Genomic DNA, 18,651 nt, shown 5'->3' with positions numbered 1-18,651 from the left:
GGGACTGATGGAGAAAGGGGGCAGAGATCAAAAGAAAAGGCCAAAGAAATGAGAGGGAGGAAACTCCTTTTGGTGAAATTAAGCATCCTGCAGCGTAGAAACTTGCAGTAGGATATTTGAGAGACAAGGTTAGGAATTTGCGGAGGTTAGAGTGTATACTTGAGCTTTAAAGTAGGTGTTGAATTTTAGGATCCAGTGGAGGGTCTAGTTTAGGGTCTAGTGGAGAGGCTTGTACTGAGGGAAGAAAAGAAGAGAGTGGCAGAAGCAGATTTCAGGAATCACTTTGGAGAGTTTTTCTTTGGCTATCTGAGGGTGTGACCTTGTAAAGCAAGGTTTATGGGCCCATTTTTAAGGTGATTTTGGTTTTAATAAGTGCTGTTGTACCTACCAACACATATTACTCCTAACATAAAGAGGTATTTCTTGACTATTTCAGTGTAAGTGGTATTTTAGTACACACAAAGTACTGTATACTTGTAAGCAGCCTACTAATACCAAACTGTAAAATTTGCCATTGAAATGTGATTTAAAGCAGTTTTGGAAATGCTTCTTAAGTGGTTGAGACCGATTCCATTGCCGAAGATCTCAGTAAAGCATTTTGCCATCATAAATTTCATAATTAATTTCCAGTATTTGCTGTGTTCCTTATGTTGCTAACTTGCCTCCAAAGTGAAAGATCGAGGACGCCAAAATAGAGTGGAATAATTTAATTTCCTTTTTCTTAGGAGGACACACCATTAAAATTACCCCATAAAAATCAGTTTCTCTTCACATTTTTAAACGATATATCCTATAACCTTTCACACCTTTCACTTTGGAGGAATGGTGAAACAGTGAAAAAAACCCTTGTAATATTTGTCATAGGCACATTACATAAATGCCAATTACTAAATAAGAAAGTTAGAAATACACTATAATATGATGATTTTTTAATTTATTAACTGTCTTACTGAAGGCAGCCTTTGAAAGACTCTATTTAGTGTCTTCAGTCAGCCTGGATTTGTACAGTTGTTCTGGGATGAAAATATGACATCTGGATTTTTTGTTTTTATACCAAACTTACTGTCTATAACCAGCAAGAAGGAGAGAACAGTTTTATAGGTGGTCAAGATCACAATTCATCTTGGTTCTCATGGCCTTTTCACAGTAAGGTTTAGGAGCAGTATCTCATGGAAAAAACGGCTTTTTGCCTGGCTCTGTGACTGGCTTGGTTGCGGTGTCTTTGAATATATGCAGATATTAACAGCTTTAAGAGAGATAAATTTATAAAGTAGCAGAAATACCCTGTCTGTGCTATTGCTAGGTGGTAAAATGAGGACAGCCCTAGCGTAGGAATCTGGTGCAGTGAACCTAGGTTCTGTTGTTAGTTTATCCACTAGATTTTGTGACCCTGAACAGGTCCCAGGCTTCCTGGATTTGGGTTTTGACGTTTCTGAAATAGAAGTATTGGACTAGTGAAACTTCGAGGTTGATTTCAGATCTGGAAGTATGAACCATGATTTTGCAGTTCTGCATCGATCTTCTGTCAATGGCATTCCCATGGCTGTGCACTAGAACAGTGATTCATAAGCCATTAGAAACCTTGACTCATAGTTACTACCTGACATTCAGTGAGTAGTGAAATCTGTGTTGTTAATGTTGAGACAATTTACTAGGATATGAAAAATCAAACATAATTGCTACCTAAAAATTACCTCTTATCATTCATTTTAGGTAAATATTCTTCAATAACTATTCATTCCATACCAAAACTCTCTTACCTTTTCACTTAACAAATGATGAATATTTGATATAGTACACTGTCCGAAACACTATTAGGTCTCAAAATACTTTTGTTTAGATACTTACAAAGGCTGTAAGTAGTTGCCAGTTATGATAGTGGATAAAGGATTGAAGAGAGAAAAATGTTGCTCAGTGGTATGCCAGTATCTTTTGCTTGTTTGTTTTTTAAGTTCTAGTTGGAAGATTGCTCAGAAAGGTGGCAAAGAATTGTCAATATTCCAATTATTACAAGTCTGCTCCAGATAGAACCATTAAAAGTGGTTTGATAAAGCATTTGCTGATCCATTTTCACCTTTGGCTAACACCCTGAGGATCTCATCTGTCATGAGGTTGGTAATAAGCAAATGTCAGTGGAGATTAGAAATTGCCAAGCAGGGAAGATTAGAGGCTTTCAAAGGTTACCAATGGGAAATTAGGCAATCAACTTAAAAACAAAACAACAAACAAAAGAAATACTAAGTGAACAAACATATGAAAAGACACATACCTACCCAGAATTCATGGTAAGGGCAGTCATGAAATTCCGTAGGACACTTCATATTTCATTTAGTGAAGTTTTTCAAAAATGTTTAATGGCTCAAAAATGCGTTTTCACCCAGCATTGATGTTCCAATAGTAAAAAAACAAAACAAAAACCCTTTTATTTACCTCTTCCTTTTAGGAAAAATAAATTATTAAATGATTCTGTTTTAGATTGGAGAACATTCTGCATTTTCATTTGGTTAATAATCTATTTGCATAGTGATTACCTAACAAGGCTTTCCTTTGTCTCCATCTCATTCAGTAAAGTTTCAAGTCCACCATAAGAAAACCTAGTTAATAGCCTTTCCTTCATTTATTTGGGAATCATTTATTGAACACCTGTATATGTGTGTGCCAGGCACTGTGCTCAGTGCTGAGGATATACAGAAGAATTAGACACAGCTATATTAAAGAGCTCAATAGTAGTGCTTGATAGTACATTATAAAATGAATAAATAAAATAATTTGGGAAAATGCAGTTTTAAATATAATTAGATTCCTAGACTATTGGGATTGTTCTATTGTTTATTACAAAGCTGTATTCTGCCCATGCTGTCTTATATACTATAGGCACACTAAAACATTATGTTGTAAATCTCATGTTGGCATCTAGGAAGAAAAATTAACAAACTGTTAGAATTAATTTTTAATTGTCTGCATTTGGCAGGGTGGGGATGTCTGGAGAGAGATTAATGACCATTTGTTAATTTCTGACCCTCTGTCCTTAGGTGTCAATATGTGAAAATACTGACTAAGCATGTCCACTACTATATTCAATACATATCTGTTAGGATATGAACTTTGATTCTTTTCCTCCTGAAACCAGTCTTACAGATCTATTCACATTTATTAACTTGTTGGAATGAATGGCATGATAACTTTCTAATGCAAAGTAGTTGTCATGAGATCAAGTAAATTAATGGATTTATACAAGACTTGAATTCAGTTTCTAATTTCACAAGCATGACTCCTGAGCTAGCTAGCCACAGAGTGCTCATAATTATGAAGGTCAAGGACTTAATTTAAATAAAGAAAAAGTAAATATTAAACATGCAACTAGTACTCTCAATTATTTTGCTAATTTCATTGTATTTTGTAATTGTTAATATGCCATGGGAATATGGCATTTGATTTGATTGTGATAATCTGTGTAATATTGCCTAAACTTGCCTAACTCATAGATAATGTACTAATCTTATAGCCTGAGAAAGTAAGGATACTAGATAGCATTATAGCTGTGAGTGCTCATAATGCTAACAGGTACAGATCTGCATTTCTGGCACAGTTAATATCTCTGAAAACCCCTTAAATGGAGTGTAACCATTAGGGGAAAAAGAGAGTTAAATGCCTTGGCAAAGTTAACACAGTCAGTTCCCAAGTCTCCTATAGCTTAGTTTGAGCTCTGCTCATTCTTTCCTAAGATTATAATGGTGTTAAAAGATTGCAAAGGTCAAGGCAGCTATTTGAAAAAGATCTTTTCTAATCAAGAATGTTTGAGCAAGGTTATCTCTAAAGGTGTAATCATGGAGAATATAGCACATATGCTCTTTGCAGAATTAACATGATTATTTCTCAGATTTCTTAATGCCCAATTTCAAATCTGTGACTAAGAAAGACATTTATGTTTACAATATTGCAGCCAACCCTTCTGAGGTTTGCTCTATTCTTGTCACTTTATTAAAATAGGATATGCAAAGATTTCTTTACAGTGCTAGTTTTTTTTTGCATCAAAATCAGTTGGACTATGAAATTCCCACTTCAGTAAATCATTAAAGCAGTTAATAGCTAGTCCTTGCCGTAAAGATCTGATGGGTTGTCTTAAAGAGAAAATTTGTTGTTTTGTACAACCAAATCTAATTGTCGTGTAACAAATGCAAGTAAGATTCATTTTATTAAATATAGCCAGTTATATATAGAGTCACCTAATTTGAATAAGCTTCAATTTCTTATCAGGGTAACCAAAAAACATTTAATTTGAGTGAACAGAGAAGGTTCTCTTACCTAGAAGAGATGTGATAATCTTCTGGTTCTTTTCCTCAGAGATCTTGTATAGCTTTTAATTCCACTAGTGAGAGTGGACCAAGTTGTAGGCATAAATTCATTATTGTTTTCTGACTCAAGACATGAATGTTATTCTTTTGTCACAAAAATCTATTTTATCCTAAATTGTCTGGTGTTATCTAGTAGTAGTAGAATAAAATTCAAATATTATAATTTGAATTTCACATTCAATTGCATTTTTGGATACAGAAGTTAATGGTATTTTACTTTAGCATAGTAATACAGCTATTTGGAGTAGGCATAATCGAACAAAGGTCCCTAAAAAAGTGAGTTTCTGACAAGTGAATCCTCTTTGTTTTTATATCATCAAAAGCGCATAGTCTGATACAAGCTGAATTGCATATTTTTATATCAACATAGGGGATTTTAGTAATGCCCAAGTCCATAGAATGTGAGTTATTAGTAGTCATATTTGTATTCCACTAACTTAAGAATATCCATCTGCTGTTAGTAATGTCTCTCCCCAGACTCCTGGAATTTTTTCATGGCCCAAATCCACCTGAATCTAGAATCATATCTTTTAAATTTTATCTTCCCTTGTCTTTCATTTCCTATAACCTCTCTGGGCCTTAGCTTCCTCATTTTGAAGTGAAGACATTAGACTAAATCATTTATAATCTAGAGGCAGTTTTGCCCCACAAGGGACATGTGGCAATGTCTGGACCTATTTTTGGTTGTCATGACTGGGGAATGTTACCAACTTCTAGTTAGTATGTAGGCCAGGAATGCTGCTAAATATCGTACAATGCATAGAGCAGCCCCTCACAGCAATGAATTATCTGGCCCAAAGAGACAATAGTGCCAAGATTGAGATACCCTGAACTAGATCTCTAAAACTAGTCTGATTTGAAATAAAATGATTATAAATAGTATTAAGTAAAAACATCTGGGGCTGGCCCAGTGGTATAGTGGTTAAGTTTGCACACTCTGCTGTCCCAGGTTCAAATCCTAGGCGTGGACCTACACACTGCTCATCCAAGCCATGCTGTGGTGGGGTCCCACATACGAAATAGAGGATGATTGGCACAGATGTGAGCTCAGCAACAGTCTTCCTCACCAAAAAAAAGAAAAAGAAGAAGAAGATCAAAGTTTCTGGATTAGTAAACAAGCGTACTTTATTGAATGCCTAGGTGCATTAAACATTTTTTAAATTTAATTTAGTATTCACCACATCCTGGGAGAGACATTGTATTTCTGTACTTTTTATATGGAAAAAACTGACTCAGAGTCATTAAATAATTTGCTCAAGGTTATATAGTTATGGGTAGAGATAGGATTTGAATCTGCTTGACCAACTCAGTAGCTTATTTTTTCCTCCTGCTACCCAGTGCTGTACTACTTATTTTTTACTACTACCCAATGCTGTAGGTCATAGTTTTTTCCCTCATTCCAAATTATTATGAAAGTTTTATTTTCTCAAGTCATGTCAACATTCCTTGTAGGAAGGAAATAGATTAAACACTTTCATTAATAGAAAATTGGTTAATTCATTTTCTCACCAAAAGCTAAAGACATTCACAAATATAATCACATTGTAGTAGCATCGAATATATGAACTCTCTTATTAGATCCCATTTATAATTTGTCACAAAAGCCCTCTTTGATTTAAAATAACCTTCCTACGTGTTATTCAAGAGAGAATCACTTATGTCATAGTAGCAAAACAAAAGTTTATTACTTGGTCGTGCAGTTTCCTCTGAGTGTGAGGTTGACTTTGCAGGGCAACTGCCCTCATACCATGGTTCAGGGAGAAGAAGGTGCTTTTGTCATTTTTGCTTTCAATATTTTATTTTACTTTTTATTGTGGTAAAATATACATAACATAAAATTTGCCATTCTAAGCATTTTTAAGTGTACAATTCAGTGGCATTACATATATTCATGGTGTTATGCAACTTTCACCAGTTTTCATCTGCAGAACTTTTTTGTTGTCCCAAACTGAAATTCTGCAACTGTAGGTCATAGTTCTGTTATATGACCATGGTTCTCCACTCTAAAGTAAACTTTTCTGTCTAATTTCTGGAAAATAACATATTTAAAAGTTATTCTTAATTTATTAATAGTTGACAACCTGAGGAAGTACAGTTTATTATTACCACAGAGCACAACATTGCAAAGAAACTTTACCCTCTTATATTCTGAGTGTAAATGAGACCATTCTTTAAGCATTTGTTTTATTTTATCTTTTCCATATACTATCAGTTTGAGCCATCACTCCATTATCAGACTTATTTTCTCTTCCCATTTTGAACCTAGTTTGTGTGTGTGTGTGAGAGAGAGAGAGAGAGAGAGAGAGAGTGAGAGGAAGATTCACCCTGAGCTAACATCCATTGCCAATCCTCCTCTTTTTTTTTTTTTTTTTTTTGCTTGAGGAAGATTAGTCCTCAGCTAACATCTGTGCTAATCTTCCTCTACATTGTATGTGGCATGGCTCCACAGCATGCTGATGAGTAGAGTAGGTCCACACCCAATATCCGAACCTGTGAACCCTGGGCCACCGAAGCAGAGCACAAGGAACTTTAACCCCTCGGCCATGGGGCCAGCCCCCTGAACCTAGTTTTTGACAGTACTTTCTTATTCTCCATTGCTTTTGTTTTATGTTAAAACGTGAAGGAACAGTATCAGCATCAGAAATTCCTGCATGTTTCAAAGACAGTATATCCCAGTCCATATTTGAGAGCACACCATTGTATCACTAAGATCTCCATACCAAGCTGCACTAAACTGAGGTTTGAGTATAAAATTTTGCTCCCCATCCATATCTTTTTTCCAAGTTTGTGATAGCATACAAAATTCAAATATATCAAGGAATGAAAAACAGTTGACAAGTGCTCTGCTAGGAATATTAAAACAACATGCCTAAGATTAACTGAGAGGTATTTACCGTCTCATGTTCAAAGAAGTTTATTTGCTGCAGATGAGATAAATCACACTTCACAGCATTCGGTATTTTGTCATTTGATATTCTAATGTGTAATCTAGTTATATTTTTTAACCCTAGCTCTCCTAACTTTTAACTAAATTTAACTAATTAGATTGGTATATTCATTGTCAGGGAAGAAAACTTAGCCACTTATACTTAAATTATGACCAAGATAATACCCTAATTTGCTTTTAAAAATTCTTTTTGATGCTAGCTATAATAACTAAAACATTATACTTGGTAATAGAAATACTGTGTGTGTTTTTTACAAAGAAATATTTGGGAGAACTTGCTTTAGGGTTAGGACATAGACAAGGAAATGCAGATAATGGAACAATAGGGAAAGAAATATTGGGATCTTTTGAATTTTTAGGCCCTTAAAACCTGTACGACCTGTATAGCTGCTTAAAACTACAAATCATCTTTTGTGTTTTCTGATAGACATTATTTGGGAGCAGCTAAGATATTTGGGTCCTTATGTAAGTACCCTACCAAAATTTTGCTTCTGTGTGTATTCCTATCTAAAATACAATCTTTTCCCATTGATGACCATCAACCCATATATAGTCGAGTACAAAAGAAACTTCAGAAATGGAAATCTGAAAAGTTGTGATATGTTCTTAGTCATACAGTTAGTTAATAGCAGTGTAAAGACTATAATGCAGTCTCTCTCACTCTACTGCTTATAACTCTTACTGTTTTTGTAATTAAGAATCAGTATAAACCCATATTAAACAACCAACCAATAGAAATACATCAGTTTCATATTCTAACCAGTTAAGGAAGAGAAAAGACATGGAGAAAGTATAAAGAAGAAAAGGAAAGAGAGGAATATACAAATGTCCAAGTTTATTTAGCTATACCTTGGTCCCAATTCCTACTAGAACCAGTTCCTAAGCCTCAGTTCTTTGCAAGAACACTTTAGTTCCTAGCATGTAGTGAGTGCTCAGTAAACAGTAGTTCCTGTCCTATCCATCTTCCTCACAGCCAATGTCGTTTTCTCACCTGACCCCTAATTTAACACGTGCTCCCTGAGATTGGCCTGTCCTCTGGGCCTTCCCCATAAGACAGGCTGAAAAACACCTGTACTATCGCCAGTTTCCTCTCCTACTTTCAGAATTGACTATAAGCCATTTATTTCTGAGAGTCCAAAAATCACATCTCAAATAGTGGGGATGGGGTAGAATGAGGTCTAAAGTAACATTTGTTTAGCATCTCTTGTGACGTGGACGTATGTTTCTTACATACAAACCTAGAGAGGAAATTTCTCATTCAAGACTTTGGCCTTTTTAAGAACCAGCTCTCAGGGAAATCTTGGGCAGACTTAGATTTGAATTCTAGCTCTGACGCTTATGAGCTGTGTGACTTTGGGCAAATTGCTTGACCTCTCCAAGCCTCAGGTATCACCTTTAGAAAGTAGAGATCATCACATTCACATTAAATTTAGGGCAAATGCAGCTAGAGGAGAATTTGGTCGTCTGGAGTGACCGCTGAAAAACAATACCCATTGTATGTGATTGTTCTCAGTAAAAAGCCACCTTTCACAAGCCTCCTGTTAACAGATTCAAGATCTAAAAAGATTTTGAAAGGTCAGAATGATTGGTAGGATCTAACAAGGTAAAATTTAAATGGGGCAAATATATGTATATATTGGGTCCGTTTTGGGATCCAGAAGTTTCTGTCTATATAGCTATATCCTGAAGGGACTGAGTTTAAACAGCTCCAGGTAAAAAAGAAGCTTACATTTTAGTCAAAAGTCAGCATAGCATGAGTCAACAGTATGATGCGACCACCAAAAATGGTGAAGCTATCTTACGCTATATTAATAGAAGAGAGATATTCAGAATCAGGAGGTGGATATACATAACACTACTGAACTGTACACTTAAAAATGGTTAAGATGGCGCATTTTCTTAGGAGTTTTTTTACTATAATTTAAAAAAATGAGGTGATGATCTCATTTTATTTGTTTGTTGTTATTGTGACCCCATTAGGGTGATTGTGTTTATGTCACACTTTCTGAATGGCAGCAATTTAGGTAAACTAGTGAGAGGACTAGAAATCATGCTGCATGATGGAAGTGAGATCAATTTGCAAAAAGGCTAAAGAGAGAGGGAAGGAATAAAGATGTAAATGGTTCTCTTAAAATATTTAGGGATTCCCATTTTAGAAGAGGGATTATAGAACCAGGACCAGTAGAAGCCCTAAAACAGTGATTCTCAAAGTGTGGTCCCTGGATCAGCAGCATCAGCATCAGCAGGGAGCTTTTAAAAAATCTATGTTCTTGGAACCCCATCCCAGAACTACTGAATCAGAAATTCTGGGGGTGGAGCCCAGTAATGTCTTTTAACAAGCTCTCTAGGAGATCTGATATATACTGAAGTTTGAGACCCCTACTTAAGGAAAAAGTTTCAGTTCAACAAAAACACATGAAAATTTGGCAACTAGAAAGACAGCAGTGATTCTTAACCTTCACTGTGCAACAGAACCACCTGGGAAGCTTTACAAAACGAAACAAACAACAAACTATGAGTGAGAACCGATCCCAGAGATTCTGGTTAATTGCTCTGAGGCGGAGCCTGAGCATTGGTATGTTTTAAAAACAACCTAGGTGATTTTAATGTGCAGCCAGGGTTGAGAACTACATTGGTGGAAGGTTGAACTAGGATAGCTAGGTTGGCTGTTTAAGAGATTACTTGGGGACTCTATTCAAAAACACAGATTCTTGGGCCTCAACCCTGGAGATTTAAATAGATTCGAGGTAGTGCCAAGAAATATTTTCTTTTTTTTTCTTTTCTTCCTTCCTTTCTGTTTTTACAAAAACCTCTTCAGGTTTGACTAAAGAACGGTTAGCTTGATAATGATACTTATGTATACTATGTCTAGATGACAAGACCTTTTTATTGGTCAGTTAGTTACCAAATAGATATTGGACAGCCATTATATGTAAGGATCTGAGCTTGGCTTGTAGGGCAGTGATTCCCAACATGGTTGATCATCAGAATCACTTGTGGGTGGATTGGACCACCTACAGAGATTTTTATTTTAATTCAGCATGTATGATTTTGAAAAGCTGTGTATGTGAATATGATGTGAAACCCTGATTAAGAATGATTTTTACAGGAAGAATTGTTCCTGAAATTTAGAATGTAGATTTTATCATCTTTGAATTGATTAGGAAAGTGTGCTATTTAAAGAAAATTAGGGTAAATCCTTTTAAGTACATTTTAATGTGCATCATCACTCCGATATCTTCTTTTTTAACCTCATATTTTTGTGTATTTCAATTTTTGATTCACTAAAGTTAGAACATCAACACTTTCAGTATATTACACCCACAGAGAGAATTTGCCATTGACAAGTAACTGTAGGTGAATTTATTGGATGTAAGGTCAAGGCTCCACTTCTTGCATCAGGAACAACATTGCTTAAGCTTAAACGTAATATCTCTAAAGGTTTATCATATTCATAGCCAGTTCTAAGCTCAGGCTCTAATACCCTATAGTTTTGATAGATATGCCTCTATATTCATTCCTTCCTTTCTGTGCCTATTGCCTCTCTTCTGGTTTAGGCCTCATGACCTCTTGCCTGTGACTGATGCCTAACTCATATCCCCATTTTTAAGTCACTTCTTTTCCTTTATTGAATGCAATTAAATCCAAATTCCCTAATGAAGCCAATTATGATTTGGCCTCATTCCAAGCTTTCAATTATTTCCCTTCATACTCTTGCCTCCCCCCAAGTACCTTTATTCCACTCTTTTTATCTGAATTTTGCACATCTTTTTTTTTAAGATTTTATTTTTCCTTTTTCTCCCCAAAGCCCCCTGGTACATAGTTGTATATTTTAGTTGTGGGTCCTTCCAGTTGTGGCATGTGGGACGCCATGCCAACGTGGCCTGACGAGCAGGGTCATGTCCATGCCTAGGATCCGAACCGGCAAAACCCTGGGCCACCGCAGTGGAGTGCACGAACTTAACCACTCGGCCATGGGGCCGGCCCCTTACACATCTTTTAAAGCTTAGTTCAAAACCTGTTTTCCTCTCGAAAACTTTTCCCAGACTCCTCAGCAGGAACACACTATACCTTATATCTTATAATACTTAGGCTATTTTGATCTTGAGCTGATAGTTCTTTCTATACATAACTTCCTTACTAAATTGTAAATTCTTCGAGATTAGGAATTATTCCCTTGCTTTGTCATTTCTAACATATGAGACAGTTATGTTAGTATAATGGAAAAAGTCAAGATAATACAAAGTTCATGCCCCACCAAATAACTCATGTGACAAGTTATTTTGATTTCAATGAATCCCAATTTCCTAACCTTCAAAATGTGGGAAAAGCCACTAACCGTGCAGAATTATTTTAAGGACTAAAGGGGTAAGCTCTAATCTTGTTTGACACATTGAAGGCCTTCAATAAAATGCTCATTCTTTTTTCTTATCTCTTTCTAAAATGTCTACCATACTACTTTGAGACTAACCTCGATGAGTATTAATAAAGCTAAATGATGTCCAAAGGCATTGAGGGCCTGAACTGGGGTAGTATTATGGGAAATGAAAAGGAAGAGATGGATATGAAATAACATTATAAACTAGAATTGACATGAAACAGCGATTTTCTGGGGGGAAGAATGGCTGAGATTTTGAGCCTGAAATATTATGCCATTTAATAAAGAAAAACAGACCAAGAACTTGTTTTAGGAAATGAGTCGAAGGTAGTAAGTCTAGGCAATACTGTTCTAAATGAAAAGTTATAGGGGCACCAGTAGCTTCATGGGCTTGGTGGAAATTATCTGGGACACCAGTAATGAAAGGCTGGGTTAAAATACTCGGCCTTGATATTTCCCAACTTGAGTGTCAGTTTCAAACTTTGACTGTTAAAAGTGGGGGAATCTGGAATTAAAAGTTGATCTAGGAGAGAAATAAGTGTTAAATATTAGGAATTCTTGAATTTCTAAATTAGTAGTTTCCTTTTTTCTTCTTAAAGGAAATTTTCCCTCGGTAATAAGTTATATTGCCACCAAATTATAATATTTACTTATTATTGAAGATTTTAATAGGAAGTTCAAGATCTTACCGCTATGCTCAGATTGCATATACCCATCTTCCTCAACTTAATATGGAGTTATGTCCTGATAAGCCCATCATAAATTGAAAATAACACAAGTGGAAAATGCATTTTTTTCTTTCGATTTTAAAATTTTCTTTTTCCTTTTTCTCCCCAAAGCCCCCCGGTACGTAGTTGTATATTCTTCGTTGTGGGTCCCTCTAGTTGTGGCATGTGGGACGTTGCCTCAGCATGGTTTAATGAGCAGTGCCATGTCGGCGCCCAGGATTCGAACCAGTGAAGCACTGGGCTGCCTGCAGCGGAGTGCGTGAACTTAACCACTTGGCCACGGGGCCAGCCCTGGAAAATGCATTAATACACCTAACCTACTGAACATCATAGCTTAGCCTAGGCTACCTTAAATGTGCTCAGAACGCTTACATTAGCCTACAGGTGGGCAAAGTCATCTAACACAAAGCCTATTTTGTAATAAAGTTTTGAATATCTCATGCAATTTTTGAATACTGAAAGTGAAGAACAGAATGGTTGTATGGGTACATAATGATTGTTATGTGTGTTGTTTGCTTACCCTTGTGATCACGTGGCTGACTGGGAGCTGCTGCTGCTCAGCATCACAAGAGTCTGGTACCACATACTGCTAGCCCAGGAAAAGATCAAAATTCAAAATTCTGAGTACGATTTCTGCTGAATGGGTATTGCTTTCGCACCATGGTAAAGTTGCAAAATTGTAAATCAAACCATGGTAAGTCGAGGACCATCTGTAGTAGTAAATTCTCAAACAAGGGAAGTCCTGAAATACATTTTAGTTAAACTCTTTGCCTTGCTGATTTTAAAGTCAAAGTTAGATAAATCATATATTTGAAAACAAAGTAAAAATAATTCTGAGGGGGTACTATATATTATAGGGATAATTTTTAACTGTTCATCAAGTCATTTCTGACATGGTCCTAGTTACAGTTATTCTTATCTTGAACATGCAATTTTTTAAGTAAGCCTTCTTAGTCCATACAGTGGTACTGAAAATTAAGCTTAGATGAAGATATGCAACATAACTCTTAAATAGCTGTAAAGATTGTAAAAAGGAAAATCCTACACAGTTTTTACAATATTGAAACAAGACAGTTGTACAGAGAACAGTGATAAATTTTCTCCCTTTGTTCCTTTTCTAGCCCCACTTCCCAAAATTAAGCACTTTTAAATTTAATTTACATATTTCCCTATTTTTATATGTGGTGTATATTTAATTTTTATTAGTGTTGGGAATTGGATGTATTATATTTATTCTACAACTTTTAATTCATTTAATATATCATTGGCGTTTCTCCATGAAAGTATGTGTGGTATCAGCTTATCCATTTAAATAGCCAAATTTCAAGCAAAAATTTTTTTTTTGGAGGAAGATTAGCCCTGAGCTAGCTACTGCCAATCCTCCTCTTTTTGCTAAGGAAGACTGGCCCCAAGCTAACATCCATGCCCATCTTCCTCTACTTTATATGTGGGACGCCTGCCACAGCGTGGCTTTTCCCAAGCGGTGCCATGTCTGCACCCGGGATCCCAACCCCAAACCCCGGGCCCCCGAAGCAGAATGTGCAAACTTAACCACTGCACCACTGGGCCGGCCCCACAAGCAAAATTTTGATGTTTTGTAATTTATACCCAAAGACAAACTAGTAACTTTGGCAGAATACATTGCAGCTAAGAACTTTAGATAGAAGTGTGAACCTCAAGTGTAAAAGCAGAAAGCTTTGGCATGTGTTATTTTTTACAGTTAGAAACACTATAGCATAATTTCTAGATGTTAGTATATGAACATTACTTCACAGCTTTTAGGGGGCTTGTGTGAGACTTGTTTGGCTAGATGGGTATGCTAATGTTTGTATAGCAATGGAGGATGTTTGCCCACCATGGGCAAAGTTCGTTTATGGTTCCATATGATGTTTAGATAACATTGAAGCCGTGGCTCCGGATAAGTTTCAGTCTTAAAACAATGCCTTTCTTAGGACTATCTACTGTAAAACACAAAATTCCAGGGCTAGGTCTTTTAATCCTACCTTTCACTTTTGGTGCCCCAGATCATTTCCTGAAGCTCATGAAGTTACTGGTACCCCCATAACTTTTCATTTGGAGTGCTAACAGTATTGCCTAGACTTATCATACTAAGTAAATAACTCTTGCCATATCAGACATTAGACATAATATGCCCATGTTAGATTGCATACTTGATAAGCAAAAAACTATTACTGTAGCCTGACAAGCACTCAGATTTGACGTGGTATATGAAATAATATATGGTTGAAGAATGAAAATGATACTTCTAAATATTCATTAATGTGATATATAGTCTCACTTCCCTTTATTTTATTCATAGATATGACTTGGAATGAACAGGAAAAGGCTGAACGTTTTACAGATAACTTTTGTAATGCATGTGGAGTGGTGCTGCAGTTTGAATCACAAAGGATTTCACATTATAAGGTAGGTTAAAAATAATGGGAATAGAGTGTAAAGGTTTTTAAATGTAGCAGGTAGACTTCATATGTTATCTTTTTTGATTTTTGCAAGAATCCTAAGGGGTGAGTAAGCACATGTGTGTGGTGATAGATTGTAATTAGTCTTTGGGTGGTGAACATGATGCAGTCTACACAGAAATATAATGATATACACCTGAAATTTATATAATGTTATAAACCAATGTTACTGCAATAAAAAATAAAAATAAAGAATCCTGTGAAGTAGGTGGTATTATTTTCCTTTGGTGGATGAGGAGACTGGCTAAGAAAGGGACAGTAAATTACTAGCTTAAGTTTGGGGAATTCAGGTTTAAAATTAGTCTTTTTGACTCCAAAGCTTGTTTTCTTTTCGTCACATCATTCTGCCTCTCTGTATCCATCAAACCACTATATCCTTCATGTCCTTGTGGTAAATTTAAGGGAGGTGTTATAAAGCTTGAGTAGGAAACTACTAATGTGAATAAGGGATAATATAGAACTCCAGAGTCTTCCTTTACAGTAAGTGAAGGCTGTAAAAACAAAGTGAACCAGTCTTGCACTTGACTTAGCCACATGTTTTTAGGCACAGAACCATAGAATTCTAGAGCTAGAAGAGGGAATGTTTAAGGTTCTTACTCCTTTGGTTTATTGATTAAAAAACAGACCCAGAGGGATAGTGATTCTCCATAGCAGTCATTGGCATGACTAAGCTTAAAAATGATTTCTTCTGATTCCGTGTTCAATATTCTTTCCTTTCATTTGATGTTGCCTCCCATTTCTACATCATATGATGAGCTATTGGATTTCTTTCATATCTGATATCTGGGTTACCAAAAGTACTAGATACACTTACTTAAAGGAAATATAATACCAGCTCTACATTTTTAAACACTTCACCTCATTTTTCCCATTGCTAATCTTACTGGCAACTATATTTCAGTCCTTGTGTTGATTGGGATTCAATTACTATAATTACAGATAGGGAGTTCATGTTGGCTATGGATTGAGAGGACCTAGGTTCAAGTCTTAACTCCACCATTGTTGTGTAACCCTGGACAAGTCACTTTACCTTTCTGAGCATGTTTCTTGAACCTGAAAAATGGGAGTGGTAAAATCTCTCTTACTGTATTTGTGGGAATTAAGTGAAATCACATATGTGAGAGTGCCTAGCACATCTTCAGACCCCATAGCTCGCAGATTTAGAGTTAGCAAAGGGAGACGCACTCAAGGGGCTCTCTAATAACTGAGGTTGAAACTGTTTGAATTTAAATTTGAAAAATAGCTTTTTTATGGGCTTATGAAGTACTATTCAGTGTAGAAAATATACAAAAATACGAGAAAACAAAAATCGATCATATTTCTGTCACTCATAGGTAACTGTCATTTAACTTCTCTTTTGCTTATATGGTTGCAGTATGCTTTCTGAGTGTGCAGGCGCACACACACATTTTTACAAGAGAGAATTGTATATGTTGTTTTGTACTTGTTTTTTCGTATAAGAGCATATTCTGGACACTTTTTCCTTTCATTACATCTTTTTCTTTTTCTGTAATGTTTTTATTGTCTATAAAGCATTATATTATGTAATGTTGTAGCATATTTTTCAATTTAAATTTCAGTCCAATCTGAGGGTTTGGTGGTTAAGCTTGTTAAATCATCAAATCAAAACTATACATGACTTTCCATTTATTTGAAAGTGTTTCTGTATAAATATTCTACTTGAAAAGGTGATTTTTTTTCTTTAGCATACAGCTTGGTTAATACTATCAGACTATCTCAGTGTAGCATTTATTTTACATGTAAAATAGGACAGTACAGCTGAAATTTTGAATTTTAATGAGGTTACACTTATTAATATTTCCTTTGTATTTATACTTACATGCTTAAGAAACCATTCTCTGCACTTTTGTCATATAGATATTCCTCTCTGTTTTCTTCTAATACTTTTAAAAGTTTCATTTCTTATGTTAAAGTGTTTACTTTGTTTGACAGCCCATCCTTGCCCCACTGATTTGTAGTGGCGCCTCTATCATATACTAATTTATATATATATATATATATATATATATATATATATATACCCGTATATGCTTGTTTTGAGGCTATTATTCTGTTTTATTGTATTGCTCAGTTTGCCTGTCACTATAGTAATTTCATCTCATTACTATAGCTTTAAAATAAGTCATGATATCTGGTAGGGAAAATTTATATGACAAAAAAGCATAATAAAGTTAAAAGACAAACTACAGATTGAGTGGTATTTATAACCTATATAATTAACAAAGGATTAGTATCTAGAATGTATAAAGAACTATATATCAATTAGAACAAGAAACAACCCAATAGAAAAATGGGCAATTGATATGAATAGGCTCTAGAAGAGATATTCAACCTCACTAGTAATTATACAGGAAATGCAAGTTAAAGTGATGAGCTATCTTATCAAAGCCATCATGCCGGCAAAAATTAAAATCTAATAGCATTTAACACTTCAACAGAATGTAGGAAGGTAGAAACACTCACATATGCTGCATTTGAAGTTGTGAACTGCTTCAACATCTTTGGAGAGAAATTTTATAATACCTATTAAAATTGAAAATCCTCATACCTTATAAGCTAAGAGTTCTACTTCTAGGTATCTACTTTAAAGAAACTCTTGAACATGTATTTTAGGAGATATATTTACATATTTTCAGTGCAGAAATGCTTGTAATAGCAAAATGAGCACAAGCATCACCGCCTTCACTAGGGGACTTGATGGGTAGCATATAGAGTGGAATATTAGGCAGCATGTAATGTGAATGAACTAGAGCCTATCAATATTGGCAAATCTTAGTAATATAATACTGAGTTATAAAGAGAAAGTTGAAAAAGATGAATAGAATGATTACATTTTCATAAAAAATTTTAAATGACACTAGTATATAATACTATTTATGGGTACATGCATATGTAGTAAAAGAATAAAAACATGAAATGATATAGACCAACTTTAAGATAGTGGTTACCTATGGGAAGAGAGAAAGGAGGAAGGGATTGTGGGGTGAAGAGATAGGACTATATATGTAAAATATTACCTCTTTTAAAAAGGATATCTGAAAGAAATATAGCAAAATGTTAACATCTATTAATCCTGGATGGTAGCTATGGGCTTCGGCTATATTATTTCCTGTGCTTTTGTATTTGATGGATATATTTCAGAATTTAAAATTCTGTATAGAGAGAGTGATTGCCTCATAGTTGCTCAGGAATGTTAGTTTCCCTTGTACTTATACCAACATTTTGGTTATTCTTGTGTTTTGTTATATATTTGTTCAGAGATTTTTTTCTAATATATTTAACCTAGAAGGGTTCATTTCCTCAGATAAAAGAATTTGAGAAGTAAGCAGTGCAGGGCTGATATGACAGCTCCATGTCATCATCAGGGACTAGGCATTTTCTGTCTTTCTGCTTTGATGACCTAGCTTCTATCCTCAAGATCCCGCATAGTCCCAAGATGACTGTTGGAGCTGTGACCTTTACATCTTAATTCCAGAAACAGGAGGGAAAGTTAGAAGAAGGGCTCATCTCCCAGGCTGTTAAGGAGGCTTTCCAGAAATTCCACCCAGCACTTTAGATTACATCCTGTTGGGCAGAATCTAGTCACATGGTTACATCTTGCTAAAAGGGAGGCTGGGAAATGCAGTCTTTTACCTGGGTATATTGCCCAAGATGTGTAACTAAGGAAGAAGAAATTTGATATTGGGCAGAAACTAGGAGTTTCTCTTGAAAACAAGAACCTAAAAGTTATTGGCCTCTAAAT

General features: G+C 35.4%; 1 protein-coding gene across 11 annotated transcripts in view; it reads left to right on the top strand.

Annotated features, from left to right (window-relative positions):
• ZMAT1 (zinc finger matrin-type 1) overlaps window positions 1-18,651 on the top strand; it is a 199,655-nt gene that overhangs the window by 157,433 nt on the left and 23,571 nt on the right. For all 11 annotated transcript variants that reach the window (XM_044763299.2, XM_044763298.2, XM_070502290.1 and 8 more), the window contains one exon: window positions 14,729-14,835. In XM_044763299.2, the coding sequence (XP_044619234.1) occupies window positions 14,731-14,835 (105 nt within the window). In that variant the 5' untranslated portion in view covers window positions 14,729-14,730. The remainder of the gene's footprint in view (window positions 1-14,728; window positions 14,836-18,651) is intronic.

This window comes from Equus asinus, chromosome X (assembly GCF_041296235.1).
Source record: "Equus asinus isolate D_3611 breed Donkey chromosome X, EquAss-T2T_v2, whole genome shotgun sequence".
Lineage (NCBI taxonomy): Eukaryota > Metazoa > Chordata > Mammalia > Perissodactyla > Equidae > Equus > Equus asinus.
Note: the sequence above shows the minus strand (reverse complement) of the source record. Positions and strands in the feature narration are given on the sequence as shown.